At 37.5% G+C, this 24,515-nt stretch overlaps 1 protein-coding gene across 4 annotated transcripts in view; it reads left to right on the top strand.

Moving 5' to 3' along the window:
- LOC127969419 (actin filament-associated protein 1) overlaps positions 1-22,998 on the top strand; it is a 46,016-nt gene extending 23,018 nt beyond the window's left edge. For 2 of the 4 annotated variants that reach the window (XM_052571343.1, XM_052571342.1), the window contains exons 4-18: positions 7,541-7,649; positions 7,791-8,002; positions 8,883-9,062; positions 12,708-12,800; positions 13,538-13,613; positions 15,293-15,442; positions 17,167-17,378; positions 17,591-17,736; positions 18,746-18,863; positions 19,000-19,236; positions 19,650-19,770; positions 20,258-20,422; positions 20,675-20,865; positions 20,993-21,157; positions 21,331-21,879. In XM_052571343.1, the coding sequence (XP_052427303.1) occupies positions 7,541-7,649; positions 7,791-8,002; positions 8,883-9,062; positions 12,708-12,800; positions 13,538-13,613; positions 15,293-15,442; positions 17,167-17,378; positions 17,591-17,736; positions 18,746-18,863; positions 19,000-19,236; positions 19,650-19,770; positions 20,258-20,422; positions 20,675-20,865; positions 20,993-21,157; positions 21,331-21,357 (2,202 nt within the window). In that variant the 3' untranslated portion in view covers positions 21,358-21,879. Of the gene's footprint in view, positions 1-7,540; positions 7,650-7,790; positions 8,003-8,882; positions 9,063-12,707; positions 12,801-13,537; positions 13,614-15,292; positions 15,443-17,166; positions 17,379-17,590; positions 17,737-18,745; positions 18,864-18,999; positions 19,237-19,649; positions 19,771-20,257; positions 20,423-20,674; positions 20,866-20,992; positions 21,158-21,330 lie in introns of all 4 variants that reach the window. The other 2 variants (XM_052571345.1, XM_052571344.1) reach the window with 1 other exon arrangement.
- The last annotated feature ends 1,517 nt before the right edge of the window (positions 22,999-24,515 follow it).

Genomic DNA, 24,515 nt, shown 5'->3' with positions numbered 1-24,515 from the left:
TCAGTGAGCCAGGTTTATAAACTGACTCCTTGTCATATTCCTGCCAGACTTAACTCTGCACGTTCAGTGTGTGTGTGTTTGACTAAAGCTTTCTGTGGCCCTTGTGAGTGGTCAAAACCACAGTGGGAGAGATTGAAGAAAAAGACTGAAGCTGGGCATGTGGGTGGTGAGGTAGGTCCGTGGACAGGACAGCAGACGCCACAGTATGCAAGGGGAAGAATCACGTCTGGAGATTTTCTGTGCTTGTGTGTGTGTTTGTGTTGAATTGAACTCTGTGGCTTTGGGTTTCTGAATGTTTGGCAGCACATTCACGGCATATCTTCCCTGTACATATACTATAATGAACCCAGGGGAGGAATTTTTGACTTTTCGTTGATGCATAGCTTTCTAGGCGCTAATTTAGTTCTTTGAAGTAATAGTGACTATTACTTAGAGACAAGGGAAGGTTATGCTTACTGCACATGCATGCACAGTTTTGTCTGTGTCCTTTCAATAGTCTTCTTGTAAGTCTTCTTGTGACAGCGATATTCAGTGATGAAAACGCTACTTTTTTCCAATGTGACATTCAATTAAAACACACTATACATATAAAAGTACACCAAAGTTACATGAAGTGTCTTCACACAAAATGCTGTGCCAGTGATAAAAGCCCAACATAATGTGAGGTTCTGTTACTTTTGAACTGACAGTTTCTCTTTCTACACACAGTGGCAGACGGCGTCGTTTCCAAGATCCAGTTAATTTGATTTGTATTTTAGGAGGGGATTCAGCAGTAGTTATCAATACTGTGGTGTACAGTGGCCCAGTAGTGCACAACACACAAAATCTCATACAACACCAAGGAAACAAGTCGCAACACAACAAAATCAACACAACAGAAACAAGCTGTAGCACAATGAAATTAGCACAACACAATTGAAACAAGCCACAACACGACACAGTTGGCACAATGGAAACAAGCCACAACACAATTAAATTAGCACAAAACAATTGAAACAAGCTTGTTTAAGTACACAACTTAAAGAAGTTGCAATGCAGTGGAAACAAGCAGCAACTCAATGAAATAAGCACAACATAACGGAAACGAGCCACAACACAACAAAATTAGCAGAACTAAACGGAAACAGGCAACAACCCAGCAAAATTAATATAAAACAACGAAATTAGCGCACAGAAACAAGTCGCAACACAATGGAAACAAGTTGCAACACAATCAAATTAGCCCAACACAACAGAAACAAACCGTAAGTATATTTATTGTCAGTTAAGTTGGTGCCTGTCTAGTTATCACTTTGGTCTTGAAAGTTCAATCAAGTCAATATTCTTATCATCTCTTTAAGTTGGCGTGTCAAAAAACAAATCCCAATACTTTCCTTCGTGTCAATATTGAGTGCTGTTACAGGGCATGTTCTTCCTTTCTAAACAAGCTAGAGGTAATGCAATCGAATGGAACAGAACCTTGTCTTGAGGTGTGTTTTTAAACACTCCATCTTAAAAACCTGGTGCTGAGAAGCGGAAAATACATAAATAATAATAAAAGATGTGACACAACCTCCCATCCCATTGTGCACAGTGCGTTTAAAGACAGCACTGTCATGTATCAATAAACATTTGTGGATTCTGTCGTGGAGGGGGTAAGACCCTGGTACACGTTCTGCAGTCACCGAATTACATCCTGCTGCTCGTAGCTTAGCAGAGAGAATATGTGTGTAAAATAATATGGGGAAGCCATAGCAGACTCCGCTGGGACAATGATGACTTCCATCTGTGTTGATGTTGGCTTCTGCTCCTCCCCACCAGCATCCCCCTACTGCACCCCAACACACAATGTCACATTAATGAACACAGACGCAGACAAACTCATTATCTGTCTGCTCTTTGTAGCCCAAGAGGGAGTAAAAAAAAAAAATCACATTTTTTAAGGCTATTTTTAGCTCCTCTCTTCATGTTTCCCCTCCATCTCGTTCTCATTGAATCTCCCAAAGTTAAATGAAGTTTCTCTGCTTAAAATGCTGTAACAGTGACTGTTGATGACTAGAGTCTATCATAAAATCGGGTACTTTAGGATCTGTGTTCTCTCTTTCTAGTCCCACAATGGCAGATGATGGAAATCCCAAGATTCAGTTGTGCTAAAGGAAAGGGCTCTACTGTATCCCCCCACCTCCCTTTTAAGGAGGGTTAACCGCAGCCTGGAATGCAATGACCTAATCCCTCATTGTGTCATGGACAAAAGGAGGAAAATGAATTATGATTCATGCACAACAATGCATTTTGTCCGTTGCCATAGAAACACCAATACAGATGGTGATTTCTACCCCTCCGAACATCTTTTATGGGTTATAGCAAGTGACAGTTTATATAGTCACTTCATTCGGGAAAATGAGCTTTCCGTTATTTGGCTGTTTTTTTTTTTTTTTTGTGGGACTGCTGGAAAGTTTCTGCGAAGAAACAGTCAAGAACGAAAAGATTCTCTTAAAAACACATGGAAAACTGTTTGTGGAGACAAAAACATCACAAAATTAACTCCGCGGAGTTAGTCGAGTTGCTGTGCATGAATAGTGTTCAAATGTACACTGCATATCAAGGCAGCCAAACAAGGTAAATGACTGAAGTATTGTCAGATTGAGTGCATTTTTCTGGCTACCCCGCACAGCATTCCCAATACAATAGACCCAGACAGGCCCAGATGTCTGTTAACACTCACTCTTATCACGGAGTGCATAATAACTCTATACTCTATGTTATGAGGTGAAATGGTCTGGAAAGGAAGTGTGAAATGAAGTTTGAAGCTCATTTTTTAAATCTAGGTCAAGTACATACCTTTATACATAAGCACAGACTAGATGTTGCTAGATGTTGCATGAATAGGTGCAAGTGCACTTTTTCTGTAGGTTCAGATATGCTCCATACAGATTTCTAGCTCTGACCAGAGGTGGAACTATGCCTAAAAATACTTGAGCAGCTCTGGTACGGAACGCTGCCTCAGCAAGACTCTTCACACTGCAGTTTTTGCCTGGAATTCTGTCCTCCCTCTGGGCTTAGATGCCCTGATGAACTGAAACCATAACAGGCAGTAACACAGCCGTCTTCTGTGTTTAGCTGAGCCGTTTATGGCTTGATGGGACGGAAGGAACTGATAAATAGCGCTTCTGTATTCAGAAAACTTTCAGACTGGAAATGTCAACCATAAAAGAAAAACAGATCTTTGCCCTTTTGGTTTTTCATATTTCATTGTTTTTTCAAACACTTTTTTTCAACAAAGTACACTGCCGCTCAAAGATTAAGGGTCTGTATGATTTTTTAAAATATTTTATTCAAAAAAATTTATAATTATGCTCACCAAGGAAGCTTTTAGCTGATAAAATATTTATTAATTCAATATTATTATATTGTGAATTAACTGATTTCTGTTTTAAAATCTATCTTTTAAAATTTAATTTGCTTATGTTATGGCAATACTGAAATTTCAGCGGACATAACTTTAATCTTCATTACATCACATAATGTTTCAGAAATCATTCTATGCAGATTTTGTGCTCAATAAACATTTCTTATTGTTATCAATGTAAAAAGTTGTGCTGCTTAAAATTTTTCACAATATTTTTGTGATAAATTTTTTTTAGGATTCTTTGACCATTCAAAAGAATAGCAAATTATTTCTAAAAGAAGCCTTTTATAAGATTTTAAATGACTTTATTGTCACTTTTGATACATTCAATGCATCCTTGTCTATCATGACAACTCTCAGAAGATTTCAACATGGTAATGGAAATGACAGTGTTAATGTGTTTTTTTCTTGGTGGAATAGACGTGCTTCACTGCTGAATTGCTACTAATGTTGATTATTGCTGTTGTTGTAGATTATTGCTGTTGCATAAATGGTAAATACACAAATACGGTGCTATGAGTATTTAAGACATACTGCTGCTGCACAAATAGCATATATAATAACCCGTAGCAGATCTATACAGGTGGAGCTTGGGAGGTCGAGGTGACGCTGCAAAACGTTCTAGTGAACACTAACCAGCCATTTAAATGTAAAGCAGTAAGCTCATTGGCTGGTATGCAACATGAACCATTCAGCTTAGTTTTAAGTTGTTTTACAGTAGTTTTAAAGCTTTTAATTTCATCAGTTTGCAGTAGTGACCCAATACAGTAAGTCTGCACCAAAAAGGTGCAGCCAGGTCTTGTGTTGAACATACATTTATAGTATGTTCACTCTTAAGGGTACAATTTGTAAGATATTTGCAGTAAAATATCCAAAAAACACTAGGATAGTGTTATATATTTTGTCCAGCTGATTACTAACAATATCTCTAATGTTTTCAACTACTTGTAAATCATGAGAAAATTCCCATTCTAAACAGTGATACGGGGCAGTGCAGTTGCCTGTCAATGACGTTAGTTACCCTTTGTTACTGCCTTTACTGATGTAGAAACCACATGACAACATTGTCATGGACAAATGCGGAAGTAGTGTCTAGCATCCAGCGAACAACTAGCTTGCTTCATTATTACCGTTTACCGTCTGCCGCTGGTTTGATTCGCATCTTTACAGAAAACGTATACTATAACGATCAACGATTAGTATTTTGGGGCATATACATGCCAACGAGGGGCATCGCATCTCTAGACCCAAGCACGGCTGATCGTGTCTTTGCATTGACTTTGTATGTAATCTACTCGCGCAAATCGTTGAACTCCCGTTTGAAAATTATGTCATTGAACGTAACATTTACAAAACTAGAAGACAACAAATCCCATCATTCCACGCTCCTCCTTAGCGTCATCAAACCACTCGATTGTTATTGTTTTGGTAATGCGCCCTGTCCTGGCAGGTCCTACAACCTGTACCTTTAACTACCCGCAAAGATTGAGTGTTAGGGAAATTTAGCATGTTCTGGGAATTTTGCATGTTCTGGTCTTCATTATATCTAAAGCCAAGTTGTAACGACTTGCGCTGAGATAAAGTATCGTCCTCTACCTCAGACGTCAAACACACCTTCTCTCATGTGCCAGGTCACACACATTGTAGTTTTGATTACACATGTGAACAAAAAACCCTCAGGAACCAGCAGAGTAGAGAATAAATACTGAGTTCAGCCCAACACACAATCAATTTGATGTATTTGTTGCCAATATACTTTGAGCAAATTTAGGCCATTCTGTTCTAGCCAACATCAATAGTCTAAAAAGCATTAAAGTATGATATTTCTTGGTAATATCTGAACATAGAAGGTCCCATAACAGTCACTTCCTAAAAAGAAAAATGGAGTAAAGCATTTAGCCCATACCATCTGTTTTAACTTTCCTCCTACGGTATATTTCCATGTCGTCTTGTAGTGTTTTTAATGTAAATAGTCGTTTATGTTCTGTGTTACTATTGTACTATATTGTGATAATGTGGCCAGGTGGCAAATGTGATCATTGGTCCTTTGGTCTCTTGAAATGTGTTGTAATTTTCCCCCACTTGAAAAGCACTGGAAAATAACCATGCTTTCTATGTTCTGAAATAAAAGAAAAAGAAATAAAGACAGACTTTCCATGGGTTAGAGGTGGAAAAAGGTAAATGAAAAGAGTTTATATGAGTTTGTCATCAACCATAATTGTTTGCATGCAGCCTCGGAAAGGAGGGGGACTCTGAAGGGCTTGTGTTGTCATGAAAACACCAAGCTGTCACATGTGCAGCCAGCAGGGCCCAACCAACCGAAATCAGGCCCAAATCAGACGGTCTTAAACACATTGTAACTCACACATGCATGCTCATTTTTTGCTCGTATACACACAAGCTCTTTTTCTCGTTTTCTCTCTTTCAATCAGTCCCACTCGCACACTAATGAGGTTCTATAATGTACGCATTGACTCCAGGGTCCTTGTGTAAAAAACTAACAAAAGTTTTCAGATTTCAGAACTCTTTTTAACTTTAATAAGAATGGAAATGAATATAGAGATATTAAGATTTTCTTTCATACATTTTTTTTCCCCTCAGTAGTTTTTTCGGAAAACACTTATTTTATTAATTAGTTGCTTATTAGCATGCATATTATTAGCACATTTCCTGTTTAATAGTACTTACAATGCACAAATTCTTCCATATTCTACATCCCTAATCCTAACCAATACCTAAAATTAACAACTGCCTTATTAACTAGTAATTAACAGTAATTAAGAATGTATTGAGGCAAATGTTGTAGTTAGTTGATAGTGAGAACTAGATGTTAAAGGATTAGTTCAACTCCAGAATGAAAATTAATGATGATGTACTCACCCCCATGTCATCCAAGCTGTTAAAGTCTGTCTTTCTTCAGTTGAAAAAAAAATTAAGGGTTTTGAGGAAAACATTTCAGGATATTTCTCCATATACTGGAATTCAGTGGTGTCCAAATTTTTTAGATGACTTTTCCAACATGATTACATAATGTATGAAGATGCGCATGCACATTGCAGAGCTTGTTCAAGAAGAGCATTTGTGGTAAAAAAAATAAATAAATTATATCAATGTTTATTTCTTTTAGAAAATGACAGATCGTTTCACTTGATAAGATAATTCCTTGCCTGGGAACGTGCTGAGCACCCTTTGTAGCTGCATTGAAAATGCAGTTTGGACCTTCAACCCATCTTGAATGGATTTTTTCCCACTGACCTCATTCTAGTGCTTTCTAGGATTGGCTTCTCAGCTAAGGATAGATGCAGTGCTACCCTGTCCTAGCAATTTTTCCAAATGAAAGTATCTTAGAAGGCAGTATAATTATACCACCTACCTTTGGGTACAGTCTCAGCATCAGGAGAGTGTCTATGGTGACGTAAAATCCTCCCTGCAGAGGCAGCACATTAGATTTTGGAACTGAATCTTTATTGCAGCAAGCTAAATGAGTGATAGACCATAAGGTATTAGCTTTATTTATTACAGTTGCTTTTGCCTAAACACAGACAGAGAAATCTGGCCAAACGACTTGCGTTAGGTAAGGTGCCCAAACTTCAAATGGTGCACCTCCAGATGGGAATAAAGAACAGCAAACATCCCTGAACTCTTTTTCCAGAACTTGCTGGCCAGCTTTCTGATTCTCATCTTTCTAATCTCTCGCTCGCTCTGCTCTAGTTTCCTATTTTTTTTTATTTGTTTGTGTTGTACTTTCACTTTCTTCTTTTTCTCTCTTCTACTCATCATGACCAGCTGCTCTTTTACCATAAAACTCTCTTTTTCTGACAGTTTTGTTTGTTAACATTCCACTTTGACTCTTGCCACAGATGTTGATATGTTCACCCTCGGTTGGTTCGTGTTGGCCTCCCTGTGATGTTAGAGATCTTATGAACATTTGACTTCTAAGATGGACTTTAGATAAGATGGATAAAGCCTGTTTTGATGTTGTTAGCTTTTGAGGTTTCGCAACTGTACTGTAGACATTTATTGGAGCCAGTGAAGCTGATATTTTTTGGCCTCGCATTTCTAGGAAAAGCAGAAACAAACAGTCTCATCTAGGAGGCTGTATGATTGAGCTGACCACTTTCTCTCTCCATCTCTTTCCCTCTATCCCAAAAGCCTCCAGACAATGGGCCTCCTCCTTTGCCAAGCTCCTCTCTTCCTGAAGGATATTATGAGGAAGCCGTTCCGCTGGGTCCTGGGAAAGCACCAGAGTACATTACCTCTAGTAAGGACAGTTTTTAACATCACACTATTAATTTATTTTATTTTTTAAAACAATAACAGTAACATAGCTGCATCTGTGACCTAAGAGAGAGCAATATTTTGCATTTTCAATCAATTTCAATAATCCCATCTGTGTTGTCAGATTATGACTCTGATGCCATGAGCAGTTCGTATGAGTCATACGATGAGGAAGAGGAGGATGGGAAGGGGCAGAAGATGCGTCATCAGTGGCCATCTGAGGAGGCCTCCATGGACCTGGTGAAAGACGCACGTATCTGTGCGTTCCTGTTGCGAAAGAAACGCTTTGGACAATGGACCAAACTGCTCTGTGTCATAAAGGACAACAAACTGTTGGTGAGCAGATACACACTCACAGAGATGGACACTCATACTAGAGGGGAGAGGGGCAAGATGTGCCACATTTTACATTTCTTTAAGCCAGGAGAAATTAGATAAAGACTGCAAATTATATTTCAGGAAGTCTACTGTCAGCTGACCACAGGCCATAGAAATATAATAACTTATCAATCTAAATTGATTCAGGGACGATTTCCAAATGTATTAACTCTTTCCCTGCCAAACACAGAATTTTCTCTTATTGATGAGACAATGCTTCCCTGCTAAACACAGGATTTTCCAGGTTTCCATGTTTTCACTGTTACACGCTAGGAGGTGCTATTACGCATCTCCTGAATGAGTCTTGAAAGTGCAGCTAAAAAACACAGATCAGGAAGATGCAGCAACGAGCGATCTCATACAGTATGTATGCATATGCATATGAAAAATAATGCCATCATCAACACTAACCGCATATAAATGAAAACTGCCTAATCTTATAGAGTTAAATGTCAATCCAGGAAGTGGTAAAGACTTATACTTAATTTAATAATTAATGCTAAATGTTTAGTCTAACAATTTACTTTTCTACATAAGTTCTATTTTTAATTCTGAATAGGTTTGCTTTGAAATTGTTCAGTACATTTGTTACTTAAAAATCCTTATCTAATTTATGTGCATTTCATAATCACGGGAAGCTGTATAAGATTTGCCTAAACGTATGGTCACTTGAAATTCTGTCCCGTTTTACCCACTGGCACATCTTATCTCCCATTGCCTCTATTTCTAATTTATTCTGCTTGGTTTGACCTAGCTTGTAGTGTGTAAACATAATGATTTCAGAGGAAAATGTTTATAAGCTCAACAGCTTCCCTAATATGTCTCTCTTTCCCTTAAGTGCTACAAGTCCTCCAAAGACCAGACTCCACAGATGGAGCTCCTCCTGTCTGGCTGCAGTATCACACACATTCCCAAAGACGGCAAGAAAAAGAAGCATGAACTGAAGATCGTCCATCAGGGAGCTGATGCTTTGGTGCTTGCCGTACAGAGCAAAGAACAGGCCGAAGAGTGGCTAAAGGTAATCAGACAGCTCAAAAAGTGCTAGGCTCATAGGATTGTGATCAATTATGAAAAAGCTGTCAAACAGCGAGTTTTTCTACATGGATTTACTACATGGATATGTTCGTCTTTCAGCGTAGATGTTAAACAAACCAGCAGTAGCAGTCCTCAGGTCCAGCCGTTCAGTGTTTGTGTTCATCTGGGTTAAAAGCAGGTTGCTCTATACATACCTAAACGCAGAACTATACATACAAGTACATCTTTGTTTGATATATTTAAATAATTTATACCAACCCACAGTTCATTTCACTTCTATGCGCAAGTTTCGTGTGAGCCTAAACTCTAAAAAGTGTTTCCTGTTTTAAGTTCAAAGGATTTTAATCATAATGACTCTTGAAGATTGTGCTTGTTGATAACTTGTTACTTTGATAGTCTGTTTTATATCTATTTAAAGCTGTTTTCCTCCACATCTGGTTTTTACAAACATCGTGAAAAGTGCTAGTGAAAGTCTTTGGGCTCTCGTGTGATGGATCTACTATTTTATAACCCGAAAGCAACGTACACTGCACGAAAATCATCAAAACCGGCTGCAGTCAATGGACGATTGATGAAAATAGCTTTTCACTCAATGCTGTCCATCACTCCTCTGGTGGCACTGTTTATAAAGACATCACTCGTGCAGCAGTCTCATTTATAAAGACAAAAAAAAATAGATTTTCCCATTCCTTTACTATGATTCCATGTGGTAACGAGCTCCTGTATATTGATTTGTGGGCAGGAAGGCACATGCAGTGAGCTATACAGCATCTTCAAGTGGGTGTTGACATCAGACTGTGCAAATATACAGCACGGGAAAGCATCAACCGCTGTAATTGCTGTTTGAGAAAGGGGCATAGCTCTGCGCTGTTTGGTCAGGTGTCGTGTGTACTAAAAACATACTGAAGGAATTGATTTCTGCTTGGGATAAACAGAAACCACCCTAGCTTGGAGGGATTTGTTGTATTGCGTTTCATTCATGCACACACTGTAAACCCAGCAACTCATTCCCAATATGAAGAAGCATGTTCTAAATCAGTAATAACCTGGTATTTGATTTATTCCAAAGAAACTTGAAAATTCCACTATTTTCAATTCTGCATCTAACGTCTCTCATATTAAATAGTTTATTTGCACTTTTAAAAAATGGTTACAATTGAAGCAGAGCAAAAGTGAATGCCCACATTCTGCATTGTGTTAGATTCATGTACACAGTGTGCATGGCAAAATGTGGAGATGGCAAGTTTGTGGCTTTTATTTAATTGGAGACAAATAAAGCTTTTGATTTTTGACTATCGCAGAGTTCCATTGGGAAATTGAATAGAATTATAGTTTTCTAGGCCTGGAAACATCACGGAAACCTTAAAAGTCTTGGAAAATCACGGAAACCTTAAAAGTCTTGGAAAAGTGGTAAAAACTCTTTAGTCAAGTTTATTTGCTTATTTATTGCTATTTGTAAGTGAAATTGCTTTAAAAAGTGTTTTTTTTTTTTACTTGTTAATTGTCTTTTTTTTCAAGATTAAATCATTAGATACCAGTAGACATTAGATCATTAATAACACAAATAATCCACTGAAACACTTTAGAATGTTCAGAAGATGAGATGTGTTCAGTTTTGCACCGATTCAATTAAACTTTTTAAAAGTGGAACTAAATGGTTTATGTGGAAGCCATTAGTATTAAAAAGAGTGGAATATAAGGCGATAAGGAAACTTTTTTTCAAGTTTTAATGGAATACTTCATGTCTTCAAACGAAATTGAGGAACATTATAGAAGCCCAGAGGCGTCTGTGGTTCATTAATGCTTTATCCAGTTTGCTAATGATTTATTTATTGAAAGTGTTGGCTTGTTGTTTTCCATGATTCATTTTTAATTCTTTTTAGTGTTGTATCTCTCCTCTGCACCTTTCTCCTCTTTGTTCTCTCTCTCTCTTCCAGTCTTTAATCGATTAGTTCTCTCCATGTAGCTCCTCTGTTCTGATCCTTTGGACAGGCCTGGGGAAATTCCACCTCCTGTCTTTCTTTTTCTCTTCGTTCTTCTTTCTTCTCTCTTTTCTGTCATCTGAGTCTCCTCTGCCCTGGGCGGGAATGGTAAGATATGGAGTACATTCTTTTTGAATGTATCAATGAACATGACCAATGTACAATGTTGAGAATTGGTAATACTTTATTTTAAGGTGTCCTTGTTACACATGTTAAATGTACTTAATATTATAATAACTATTAATTATGCATTATTACATGCGAGTAACCCAAATCCTAACCCTAATCATATAGTAAGTACATGTAGTTAATTAATATTACTCAGTACATAAATGTATAATTATACTGTAATAAGGACACCTTAAAATAAGGTGTAACCTGAGAATTTCACTCCTTTTGTCCCTTCCTGCTTTCTGTTGGGTTGCATTTCATTAGCTACTGAGTGTGTAGGTGTGTGTGTGTGCTGATTGGTGTGAAATTGTTAATTACTGCCCTTGCTGAATGTTCGTCATTGGCTTTGCTTCTCTTCACTCTCTATTGTGGCAGTTTTAAATTACGACTCAAAGTTTGATTGTCCGCAAACATTTGTTTGACCTTTCACTTTGACTTTGTTGGATTTTTATCCAGTAGTTCTCTATATTAACTCTTCATTTGAAAATATTCATGCTAATGAGGGCACATTAGCACTGCACAAAATATTTTTTGACTGCGTATCCCAGAAACCCATTTCTTTGCAGTCAAAGCCAAAGAGTGAGACCACAGCCTGCAATTTTACCGTGAGCCCAATTATGTAAACCGGTTGCCAAACCCCAACGTGCTGCGTCAAGTTACGATGCTCAAAGGAGCTCAACAAAAAGGATATTTGGTTATATTTTGGTTTTTGGCATGGGGGTGGTTTGGCAAGGGTGTGTATAAAGGTGAGGTCGTCTCTTTGTTCACTCGACACCAATGGTTATGAGTTTTTTTGAATATTACCCCAAGGTAATGTGAGGTCACGCTCATATGTGGCGACGAGGAGTCTGTGCAGTCTGGAGATCTCTGGATATCTCATTCACACAGAGCCACTGCACAGCGCATAGACAGCCACGAGAGCAATGACGCATGTAACAGCCTTCCAGCTACACATCCAACTGCATGTGACGTGCCCAATCCATTTGAGCGCATGTGCATGGCAGAACGTGGAGGTGGTGGAGAGTTTGTGACATCTGTTTGACTGGGAGCAAAGAAAGTTTTTGATTATTCAAGGGTTCTCATGGGAAATGGAATAACATTTCAAGACTTGGAAAAATCATGAAAAAGAATAAAATCTAATGAAATAATGAAGTCTTGGAAATCAAATTGTAAAAATATATTCACTAGAAAATTGCTCTTTTTTTTTAATAGGTCTAGGGAAATTTCTCTAGTTAATGTAGTTTGTTTTCTACCTGTATTCATTGATATAAAAATATATCAGTTATAATGATCTTTGAGAGTCATGAAGTTTATTGGGCAAAGGTGTGGGAACCAAAAAGTGAGGCAACATTTCATCTTTTTCGAAATATTGATCAGTATCTATAATAGAACGATTTTAAAATGAGATATTGAGAAATATAAAATTTCTGTCTGTTATTTTGCATTTCAACTTTTTGTTCTGTGGTCTCTTTAAGGTGATGAAGGAAGTCTGCTCTAATGGAAATGGAGTGATGGACTGTGATGGAGCTGGCTCTGGTTCCCCTGTTCACAAAGCAGAGCTGGAGAAGGTGTGAATTAATAATTCTATGTATTTATGTATAGTACTTTGTGTGTGTGTGTAGGTGGGTGGTTGTTGGCATGTGGATTTACTATGCCTGCAGAGTACATGCTGGTCTACCTACATGCAGGTTTGTGAGACTGTGTGGCAGTTTGCAAGCTTGCCAGCTTCACCACACCTCAATACCCTGCACAGGCGCCTCCTCTCTGTGTGTCTGCACAGTGGCTCTGCTGCCAGGGCATGGAGGGCTATAAAAGCTGCACATGCGTACCAAATTCCATCTTGCCATGGATGCTGTTGATGTGTTGCTGGCGAGGCTATATAGGTGTGGGAGGAACTGTGATCTTATCAATTTTTAGAACACATTCTTTAATATGCACTATGCTGCAGCATTATTTTTGCAGCATGCGCATGTTGCACTTGTTATGTGTGTGTGCTGTTTTTTAAGACACATCTAAAGGGGGTTTAATGTCAAACCTCTTAAACTGGCACAGCATGCATGAGCCTAGTCTAATTATTCACACTTAATGCAAAACAGATGCGCTTCGAGGTTTGTTTGGGTAGACTGCAGAGGTTTAAGCGTATGGTCTTTAGTTGTCTATACTCTTTGTGTGTTATGTATTTAATGTGTCTGTCTATAAACTATTTATCGTTAAATTTAACAATGAATCCACTGTTGTTTGTCCTCTGCTGAAATGCGTGTTTTCTCTGTAACTACAAGCATGTAACCTAACTCTTGTTTTGTAGAAGCTGTCCTGCGATCGTCCCAGTTCAGATGGAGAGCCTTGTCATGAAAATGGCATCTCAGATGGCAAAGATCCAGGTGAGTTTTTATGTTCAGTCCTTTTTTTTTGGTCCATATCATTTGAGACGACGATGTAGAGTTACTTTATATAAAGGAAGAGTATTGTGCGACATACACTGTAACAAGTGGTAAGAAGATAATCTATCTATAGCTGTCTGTCTAAAATAAAGGATTGTGTTTAATTCAGTGCTTCTCAATTCCAGTTCTCGCGCCCCCGAGAACAAACAACAAATTTAATCCCGTAAAATGGATGTTTATTTGACTTGAACAATGGCAAAGTCGGGGCAAGGAGACCCTTCTTAAATAATCTAATAGGATTATTTATCTAGTGTTTACACCACGCTGTCTCGATCTGGGATTTAACTTTTTTTAAGACATCTGTTTCCGGTCTGTGGAAATGTTTCTTTTTCTCAATTTGAGACTGCCTTGCCTCAGACGTGTTGGTGAAGAATTGCCTAATTTGAGTGGAATCCAAAACGTGTGCATCTGCGAACACATATGATTGATAGCTCAGCATCTCAGCCACAAGCCGCAATAACTGCTGTGCTGTCACATGAGTTATGGCAGCTGACCTCTGATAAACCTACGCATAAACAAAGGCTGTTGTCTTATATTAATTCCTGTAAAAGTGTAAGGTTATGGAAAGGTATTGAGAAAGTTTTACATTTTGGGAAGCCTTTCTTGGCAGCAGAAACATGAATCTCCTCTGTCTCTGTCTGATGGCACCTTAGATATCCTTACACCACACCAGCAGCCATCTACTACACTTCTTTAATGAAAGATGGAAGACAAATTTAAAAAGAACCATGCAGATGAATGCGATTCGTCATATTCTTTCCAGCTGTCGTAACTGCTGAGACGCTGATCACAGAATTTTCCCTCATGAACTATGTCTGTATAGGTCCTTTAAGGGCCAATGGTTTTTGCATTTGTGGCTCTGGGTTTTGCCTCATGCCTGAGGCTGCTGTGCAGAGACTCTGGGTTCAGATGGGCTTAGCTTTAATTAAAGGAGTCGCCAACTAAGATGTAATCTTCTTCGGTGGAGCTTGGACCAAGTCAGGCCAGAAGAGCAAGAGTTTCACTGTATCTTTATATGTTTTCTTTGTGCTTGTGAGCTGCTTTTGTAGTAGGCCTTTTGAAAAGGAGAAAAGCCTGTAATTTGTTTTGCTGTAGTTTCTTACACACTTCAACCCAGTCCAGATCCCAAACTGCTGGTTCGCTCACATCGTCCACCATTGGTTTGGAATGGGACGTGACCTGAACGGTTTTCCACAGTGTGTGCTTTTACTTTCAGTGTTCAAGTTAGTTTTTTTCTAGATCTTTTGTTTCTTACAATTCCATTAACCACAGACCACACTCCTCAGATAAAAGTATCCGAAAAACTTGGAGAAGAATGAAGTTGGTTTGACGCACTGTTTAGGATTTGTATTAAAAGTCTGAAGACGTGTCCTGTCATTGTCAGTTCAGCCTCTTACTCTCTGGCCTAAATTACTAACATTTTAAAGAAAACAGATTGTCGTTTGTCATTTTCCATAATTCAGTCTTTTCCCAACCAAAAATATTTTCCAAACCCACCCCTTGTTATAGTTGCAACACCAACAGTTTTCTAGATAACTAGCATATCTGTATAATATATTACTTGATAAAATCCCATACATATATTTCAAACTCTGACACTAATTTGCCTTTTTTTGCAGCCAAAGGCAAGAAGAACTCTAAATCAGAGCAGAAAGGCACCGTGGGACGTGTGACTGGAAAGAAAATCACTAAAATCATAAGCCTGGGCAAGAAAAAACCTTCTACAGATGAACAGACCTCATCGGCAGAGGAGGATGTCCCCACGTGTGGTGAGCGGTTTTGATATACATTACCATCCAAACATTTGGGGTTGGTAAGATTCTAACATTAATAATGTGAAATGGCATTACAGTTTACTGTTTTTATTTTAATATTATTTTGATTTGAGTAAAAGTATTAATTTTAGATTCTCCTATAGATAAAGGAACAGGAAGAATAATACATGTATGAACAAGTAACTGAAGTCAGTCACTAAATAAAATCTGTAATATCTACTGTATATGACAGGTGAAGGTAGTAAATATCAAGGCTTTTTTATTGCATATTTCAGGATTAAGTTTTATCTGTTTTAGGTAGATCCTATTGTTTTCGTCCTTTCAGGTATGCAGCCAAAACTCTGTAGTTTTTTCCATCTATATTTTTTCCGACACCTAAACGCATTACCCAAAAAAAGGAGTGTCTTGCTCTTCAATCACATAATACAACATTTTGCCCATTGTCATCACCTGAGAGAGGTTGATAGTCCTAAAATTAGTGATTGAAAAAGACAAGGCGAGACACTGCAGGTGAATAGGGCAAAAAAAAAAAAAAACTAATAGTTATCACCTTACTTACCCACTTGATTGATTACATTGATAATTGCAAACATTTTTTGTATTACAAGTTTTTAAAAATCTTATGTTTAAATATGCAAATGAGGCATTATTTAATTAAATACGTGCTAATTTGCATAAATGTCTAGTACAAAAATCTGAACACTAGGTGAAATCAGTTTCAAAATTTTTGTTTAATATTTTTGACATATTAGAGTGAAATGTTTTTACAGAGGGAATTCTGGTTATCTTTTTTTGTCACTCCATAATTAAAAAAATACTTTGAACAGCCAGAAAACAATATATTTTCACAATTTTGGGGAGAATAAAATGTTGTATATAATCAAGGAAAAAATATATGAACAAATCCCTCTGTAAAAACCTTCAGAATATAGAGAGGAATAAAAATGTCAAGTTTGGTGTGCGTAAGTGCTACTGAAGTGGAGATTTATGGCTCAGTGTTGAAGAAAAAACTAATTTTGAGAAAAAATATGTGTTGAAATTGAAATCTATTGACACAAACAGATAAAGTGCTATAAATGAAACACTTAACAGTGTCTTTTGGATGTTTTCCTTCCACTAGTTTGAAAAAGCACTTTAAGAAAAACCAAAAAGCCCAAAATCTCAAAATTGACAGGTGCTTGAAAAAACAGTGTTTTTGCCTGCAGTGTCTCACCTTAAAGTTGTCCAAATGAAGTTCTTAGCAATGCATATTACTAATCAGAAATTAAGTTTTGATATATTTATGGTAGGACATTTACAAAGTATCTTCATGGAATGTGATCTTTGTAAAAATGTAAAAAAGTTAGCTATTTTAAATAAATGTTCTTTTGAATTTTCTACTCAGCACGTAAGCCTGAAAATATATGTATCACTGTTTCCTAAAAAAATGTTCTAAACAGTTTTCAACATAGATAATAATAAGAAATGTTTTTTAGCACATTAGAATGATTTCTGAAGGATCATGTGACACTGAAGACTGGAGTAATGGCTGCTGAAAAAGGAGCTTTTCTTTCACAGGAATAAATTACATATTTAAAATATTTAAATAGAAAATTATTCTATTTTCAAAATATTACTTATATACTTTTTAATGTACTTTTAATAGACATTTTCTGCATGTGTGTGGGTCTGTCTGCTGGCTGTAATATAAATCACTCGGTCCAATCCTACATTAACAGGCTATCTGAACGTGCTGTCCAATAACCGCTGGAGAGAGCGCTGGTGCCAGCTAAAAGACAACCAGCTGTTGCTGCACAAGGACCGGGCAGATCTGAAGACACACATGGCCTCTCTGCCGCTGCGGGGGTGTGAGGTCATTCCAGGGCTGGACTCCAAACATCCCTTTGCCTTCCGTCTGCTGCGCAATGGACAGGAGGTGGCTGTTCTGGAGGTTCGTGCCAAGTCCCTCAGCTCTTGCTGGGCAATTAATGTGTCTGAGACAGGACCTCAGAGCAGGGATTAGATGGATGGTTTGGTTGGCCTGCTTTCGTAATGATGTCACTGCTGTATCATGTGAAGACATTGCATAGATTAGTGCTTTATTTGTCTCATATTCCACTGACACTCATTCATTGCATCTTTCCTCGCTCTTTTTCCTGTCAGGCCGCCTCCTCTGAGAGTATGGGAAGGTGGTTGGGGGTCTTGCTAGCCGAAACGGGCTCAACAACAGATCCTGCTGCACTGCACTACGATTACATTGATGTCGAAACCACTGCTAATGTCATTCAGCTGGCCAAGCAGTCGTTTTGGTGAGAATCCAGTATATAGTGAGAACTGGTCCTTACAATAAAAGTTACCACTTTTCTTTAATAAATTAAAATTAAATCAGTTCCTGCACTGCATTTGCATCTTCATATTTATAAATATTTAAATATCTATTTAACATAACACTGCTGTTCAACAGTATATTTAATGCACAAAAATAAAAATATTAAATGTGTATACAACTAATTTTATATAATGTTATATAATATTTTATTTGATATGTTATTTAATGCAATGTTATATATTATATGAATTTTACATGTAGTCATTTAGCAAACACTTTTATCCAAAGTGACTTTCAAAATCAACAAAAGATCAAGATCTAAGTTTTTTTATTATATAATAAATAAAAATAAAACAATATTATAGTTGTATTTGTTACATTCTGTGTATTTATCTGTAGCTTGTATTTGTAAATGAGGTTATTTTGAGAAAAAATCTCATTGTTTTTATCTGTAGTATTTACTACTTTTATTTTTTTGTTTGTATATTTTTAATTTAAAATAAATTTACTAATTATTTTATATATCTGTATAGTTCCATTGAAAAGTTGAGGTCAGTAAAAAAAAATTTTTTCCCAAGAAATGTATACTTATATTCGGCAAGGATGCATTAAATTGATCAAAAGTTAAATTAAAGACATTTCTGATCTCAAGATATTTCTGTTTTAAATAAATGCTGTTCCTTTTTTTTTAAACAACAACTTAATATTAATAAATATTGAAAAAAATGTATCACTGTTTCCACAAACATATTAAGAAGCAACTGTTTTCAACATAGAAACAGTAATAATAAGAAAAATTTATTGAGCAGTAATACCTGCAGAAAATGTAGCTTTGCCATCACAAAAATTTTATTACATTTTAAAATGTATTAACAGTTATTTTACATTGTAATAACACTTCACAATATTACTGTTTTACTGCTTTTCAGAGCAAATTAATGCATAAATGGATTATGCATTATTACAAATATAAATGTATTTGTTCACAGTTTCACCAGTAAGCGTGCAGTTTCTCCAAACCCATACCTGGATAACCCAGTCAATGGTTACGCCTGTCCCACAGGGGTCGCTCTGCATTATGATGATGTGCCCTGCATCAATGGATCGGTGAGCAAATGAACAAACTTTAAACCCATTCAATTCTAACCTTCTTTTCTGATCTTACCTAACTCCTCTCAGTCCCTGATCCACTTTTTTCATTTCTAATCACTCTTCTCTTGCTTGCACGCTTGCGATACGGAAGGTACCAGATGCGCACTACTCCTCCCCAGCTTCAGGGGACCGTCGTTGGAATGAAGAGTCTCATTATGAGAATACAGATCTTTATGAAAACATGCCCTCCCCCAAACTAGCAGCCCGCTACTCTCCCAAATCCATCCGCTCGCAGTCATCTTCCACAGGGCATTACAACACACCGCTCTCCACCAAATCTCTGTCCTCTTCCTTCTCTCCCTCAGCTGCTAATACTAACACTAACCAGGTGACTAAGCAAGGCTAACACAGTATATCTCAAACAATGGATATCTGTATCAGATTTGTATTTTCGGTTAATATTAACAAACACAGAATGGAAATAAACACACAGCATAGTGCATGCATTGTGGACCACCCAGCTCCAGAAATGAATGCTTTTGATCTATATAATATCCATGTCTGTGTGGCCGTGGCCTTGAATGGATTTACTGAAGCCTTAGTTCACTCTGGGTTACATTTTATAGGCCAAGGATAGAAAAAAGGATTGCTGCCAGCTATAGTATAACTAAAAGAAAATGTCCCCTCAAGCAACATGTGTGGTTTGCAGATCTAACCTATGTGAAATTATTTGTATGAAGTGGCGATATCAAAGTCTTATCAGTTTCAGCTTTTTTGTATATGTTTCTTTCAACCAATCAGCTCAAGGGAAAGAAAGGCCTGATCACCAATGGGTTCGCTGCAAAGCAGAAGTTGGACAAGAACCAGGCCAAAAAGTCCAATGGAATCAGCAGCACTGTTCCAGTGAAACGCAACAACTCTAGTAAGAGATTGTAACATCTAATGATCTCAAAATGAGTCTTTCACTTTTTTTTTTAAGTGGACATAGGGCTGAAAGTAAACTTAGCAGACATTAAGTCTGCATCCATTATCCTAGCTATTACACCACTAATTTCTTTCAAGGAAAAAGAAGCCACACAGATTTGTGGAGAATGCCGGTATGTGGAAATTGCAGTGCTGTTAGACAGCAGTGGATCTGTTGTCATGCTCCTTTGTAAACTCAATCACCCCAAACTCTGTTTCGGACAGGCAGTCAGTCTGTCACAGACATCCTAACCATCCAGTGGCCATTTATGTGGACTCGCAAATATTTGAATGTGGTATACTGTATATTCTGTCTGCCTTTTAATCAGCGTTTGTGGTCTCGGAGGCCTTTAATGCGATGAAAAGACTTGAATCCAAGAGTTAAAAATGGAAAGATTTTCTGACGATGGTTTAGTTTGATTATAATGCACCATTAACCTTCACAGGTGCGGATCAGTATAAGTACGGGAAAAACAGAGTGGAGGCAGATGCCAAGAAACTCCAAGCGAAAGAGGACGAGCTGATGAAGAGGAAGCAGGAGATTCGAAACCGCCTGACCCAGCTGAAGAAAGACAGGAAGGACCTCCGCACTGCTATAGAGAACAACACAGGTGAGGAAATCAGCAGGATCAGTTTTGATTGAATCTATACGTGTCAATGACAAATTAAGAAAAAAAATAGCATTCAGTGGTTTGAGGTAATAAATACTTTCATTAAACAAAAATAAATTGATCATATCGTGACAAGACATTTATAATTCTCCTAAAGTTTTCTATTTCAAATAAATTGCTTTTTACACTTTCTATTCATTAAAGGATCCTGAAAAGCGACAGTTATAACCTCTCCGTGTTTTTTTTATCCAGGTAAGCGCTCACAGGCATCTTTGACAGAGAGACTTAAGAAAGTGGAGGATGAATGCAAATCAAAAGAGGAAGAACGAGTCAATCTGGAACTGGAGCTGACGGAGGTGAAGGAGAGTCTGAAGAAAGCCTTGAATGGAGGCGTCACCCTGGGCCTGACCATTGAACCCAAAACGGGCAGCTCCAGCCCACAGGTCTGGAAAAACTGCAATAATTTCTCTAACATAGACATGATGTAATACTAACTGTAGGGCTATGTCACTTTCATTTTTTAGTGATGAAAGACAAGCAGGTATCATAATGTGTCTCGTTTGTTTTTAGTCTCCAGTGCTAATGAGGCGAACAGTGGACAACTCACCCATTTCCAGCTGTGACACCAGTGACACTGAGACCTGCTCTCTACCAGTCAACAGTGCATCTCTGTTGCGGCGTCAGACACAACAGAAAGCCTCACCTGTGCGAGGACACGTCCTCAGGAAAGCCAAGGTCAGTAACCACATAACACTTATTTTCTTCATCACACTAGATATTAAGAGCAGGTAACATATGCTGGGTCTTATGTAAAAGCATGATCCTAAAGTTGCATTTACTTTAAGATGTTTACAGTGTATATTTTCCCTGTGTGTTCATTCTGTTGCTTTTTTTTTTTTTTTTTGCAGGAATGGGAGATGAAGTCTGGCACATAAGTTCTTTTCCGCCAACTTTTCATTTTTCGCTATATCTATTTATTTAATTTTCTCCATGTATGAGTGTTGTTGAAATTTAATTGACTGAACCATAGACACAATATTTTCCAGAATTGATTCTGGAAGACTTTGGCTGAGTCCGGTGCCCGGTGCTGAATATCATTATAGCACTATCCCTGGATCATGATCTGACTAAAGTGACTTACAAATGAGGAAATCTCAAGGAATTTGTCAAATAGAGGCCAACAGTAATGTCACAAAACCAAATTTATATACACTACCATTCAATAATTTGGGGTCAGTATAATTTTTTGGGGGAATTGATACTTTTGTTTAGCAAGGATGCATGAAATTGATCTAAAGTGACAGCAAATTAATGCTGTTCTTTTGAGCTTTGTTCATTCCACCCCAGAATGAACATTTTGTCATTAATCACTTACCCCACGTCATTCCAAACTCATTAAAGCTTCAGTCATCTTTGGAACACAATTTAAGATATTTTGGATTAAAACCAGGAGGCTTGTGACTGTACCATAGACTGCCAAGTAAATAACACTGTCAAGGTCCAGAAAAGTATGAAAGACATCGTCAGAATAGTCCACCTGTCATCAGTGGTTCAACCGTAACGTTATGAAGCGACAAGAATATTTTTTGTGCGCGAATAAAACTAAAATAACGACTTTATCAAACAAATTGTGTCCTCTGTGATTTGTTTTCTACGTATATTTACGTTTTGATTTGAAAGCAAACAGTGCATCCTTGTGGCTCGGCTGACACAGGAAAGACACAGAGGAGACAAATTGTTGTCGTTATTTTTTGTTTTATTCGCGTACAAAACATATTCTTGTCACTTCATAACGTTACGGTTGAATTACTGATGGCAGATGGACTATTCTGACGATGTCTTTCATACTTTTCTAGACCTTGACAGTGTTATTTACTTGGCAGTAAATGGGACAGTCACAAGCCTCCCGGTTTTCATCCAAAATATCTCAAATTGTGTTCTGAAAACGAACAAAGCTTTTATGAGTTTGAAATGACATGGGGGAAGGGATTATTATTAATGACAAAATGTTCATTTTGGGGTGAAGTGTCCCTTTAAGGAATCCCCAAAAAAGTGTAGCATGGTTTCCACAAAAATATTCAGCAGCACAACTGTTTTCAACATTTATAATAATAACAACAGATGTTTCTTGAGTGTCAATTCCTGAATGACCATGTGACACTGAAGACTGGAATAATGGCTGCAGAATATTCCGCTTTGGAATTAAAATATATTAAAACAGAAAGCAGCTATTTTAAGTTGCACTAATATTTCACAATGTTACTGTTTTCCTCCATTTCTAATCAAATAAATGCAGCCTTGGTGAGCATAAGAGACCCAACATTTTTTAATGGTAGTGTAACATTAGAGGAAAGAGAATTTTATTCTAATTTTATGTTATCATGAAAACAGAACATCTCAGATTATGGTCCACAATTTTCAATCTAAATATATTATGCGCAAAGCTCACTGGTCTCAGTCAGTAATCACTTAAACGTCTATAAAGTCTGTTTCTTTCTTCAACAAGAGTCCTTTAATGGAAGACAAAATCATCAAGTATTTATTTGTAAATGTTTAAATAAATATAAGCCACTCTGTGTTTGTCTTTTGATGTTTAGTTATGCCTTTCATCGGGCTTCACACTAGTCGTAGAGAGCAGTTTTGGGATATACTGTACATCTTAAGATAAAAGTACATTACAGAATGTGCTCACTCAGAGCTTGCTCTTTACAGAAAAAGTGTCATCTGTATGAAAGTATTTTACCAGCCTCTCCTCCTCCTCCTCGTCCACGATGTCTGGCCCATTATTTTCAATCCAGTGGTCTGGCCAAACTTTTGGCTATGGTGAGAGCAGCCCATGGGGAACAGGGCAGTTCAGGCCAGGGTGTGGTCCTCTGCTGGCTGACTGCTCTGGAAACTGGGCCTGAAAGTACCGCTACACTTCCCCTCCGCCGAACACACTGCCACCACTGCACTGAAACAGCTGAAACACCAGAACACTGCAATGCATCATACACTGACAGTTATACATGTACTGTATGCTAACACACATAACATAGCGGGCATATGTGAAGCTTCATTATAGTTTGCAGTCTTAAGCTGTGCATGTGCAGGTGTAAGAGCTTGCTAAGTAATCCGTTAGTGAACAAAAGAAGAGTTCAGGCCGAAATCTGAACTCTAAGTCCAGCCACCTGATGTACTGAAAATGTTGTTTTTAAGCAATGCTTAAACTCTTGGTGCTTAATTTAGACTGACTTTTGTATTAATGTTCAAGGCACATTTATAACTCTTTGTTTATTGTGCAGTGAAGTTTAGCTTTTGACACATTTTCGAGCTACGCTACACGCAGGGTGCTGTGTAAATATAATTATTTTCTGCTTGGTTCAGATCTTCCTTTTTTTTTTTTTTTTTTGGTCCAGTCATTTTGTAAAAGTCAGCACTGGATGAATGTTTGGTTATCAGTATATTTGTAAAGGACAACATTAATTCACCTTTGTCTCCAGCTCAAAGTAGATGAGATGCTTCAGTCTTTCTGCACAGCTGCTTATTCTGTAGTCAAAGTGATTTACTGAATTGACAAGGTTAAATAAAACTTTTAGATTGAGTCTGCTCTCAGCCTCACTTTGCAAAAGTAAAGGAATGTGGAATGTGAAAAACTTTGCTTTAAATGCCGTTTTGCATTGAGGGTGGGAGAAAAGACATAATTGTTTGTTTTGCACCTTATAGATATTACTCTGTTTTATTTTGCTGATGACTGTTGTCAACTTGGCAACAAAAAGACTGTACATAGAAATAATTAAACTGCTTTAAAAAAATGCTTGTGTGTTCCAGTTTGTGTATGATTAGAGTGGGCGATAGCCCATAACTGACAACATTTATTTTGCGAGATAATGATCTGCAATCACAATGACCCTCTTATGTTTCACTCCAGCAGTTTACTGATTATATTACACACTAACTATTAACAGGGACTGAATTTTGTTCAGATTTTGTTTCACATAAATCTAGCCAAAGAGTCTTATTAAAAAGATGGAAAGTTCCCTTTAAATCTGGCTAACATACCCCACTTTCAAGTAATTGCTAGCGTAGCGTTATTAAATTCAGTGACTCACAG

The sequence above is a fragment of the Carassius gibelio genome, chromosome B12 (genome assembly GCF_023724105.1).
Source record: "Carassius gibelio isolate Cgi1373 ecotype wild population from Czech Republic chromosome B12, carGib1.2-hapl.c, whole genome shotgun sequence".
Classification (NCBI taxonomy): Eukaryota; Metazoa; Chordata; class Actinopteri; order Cypriniformes; family Cyprinidae; genus Carassius; species Carassius gibelio.
This window is presented reverse-complemented; position numbering and strand designations above follow the sequence as displayed.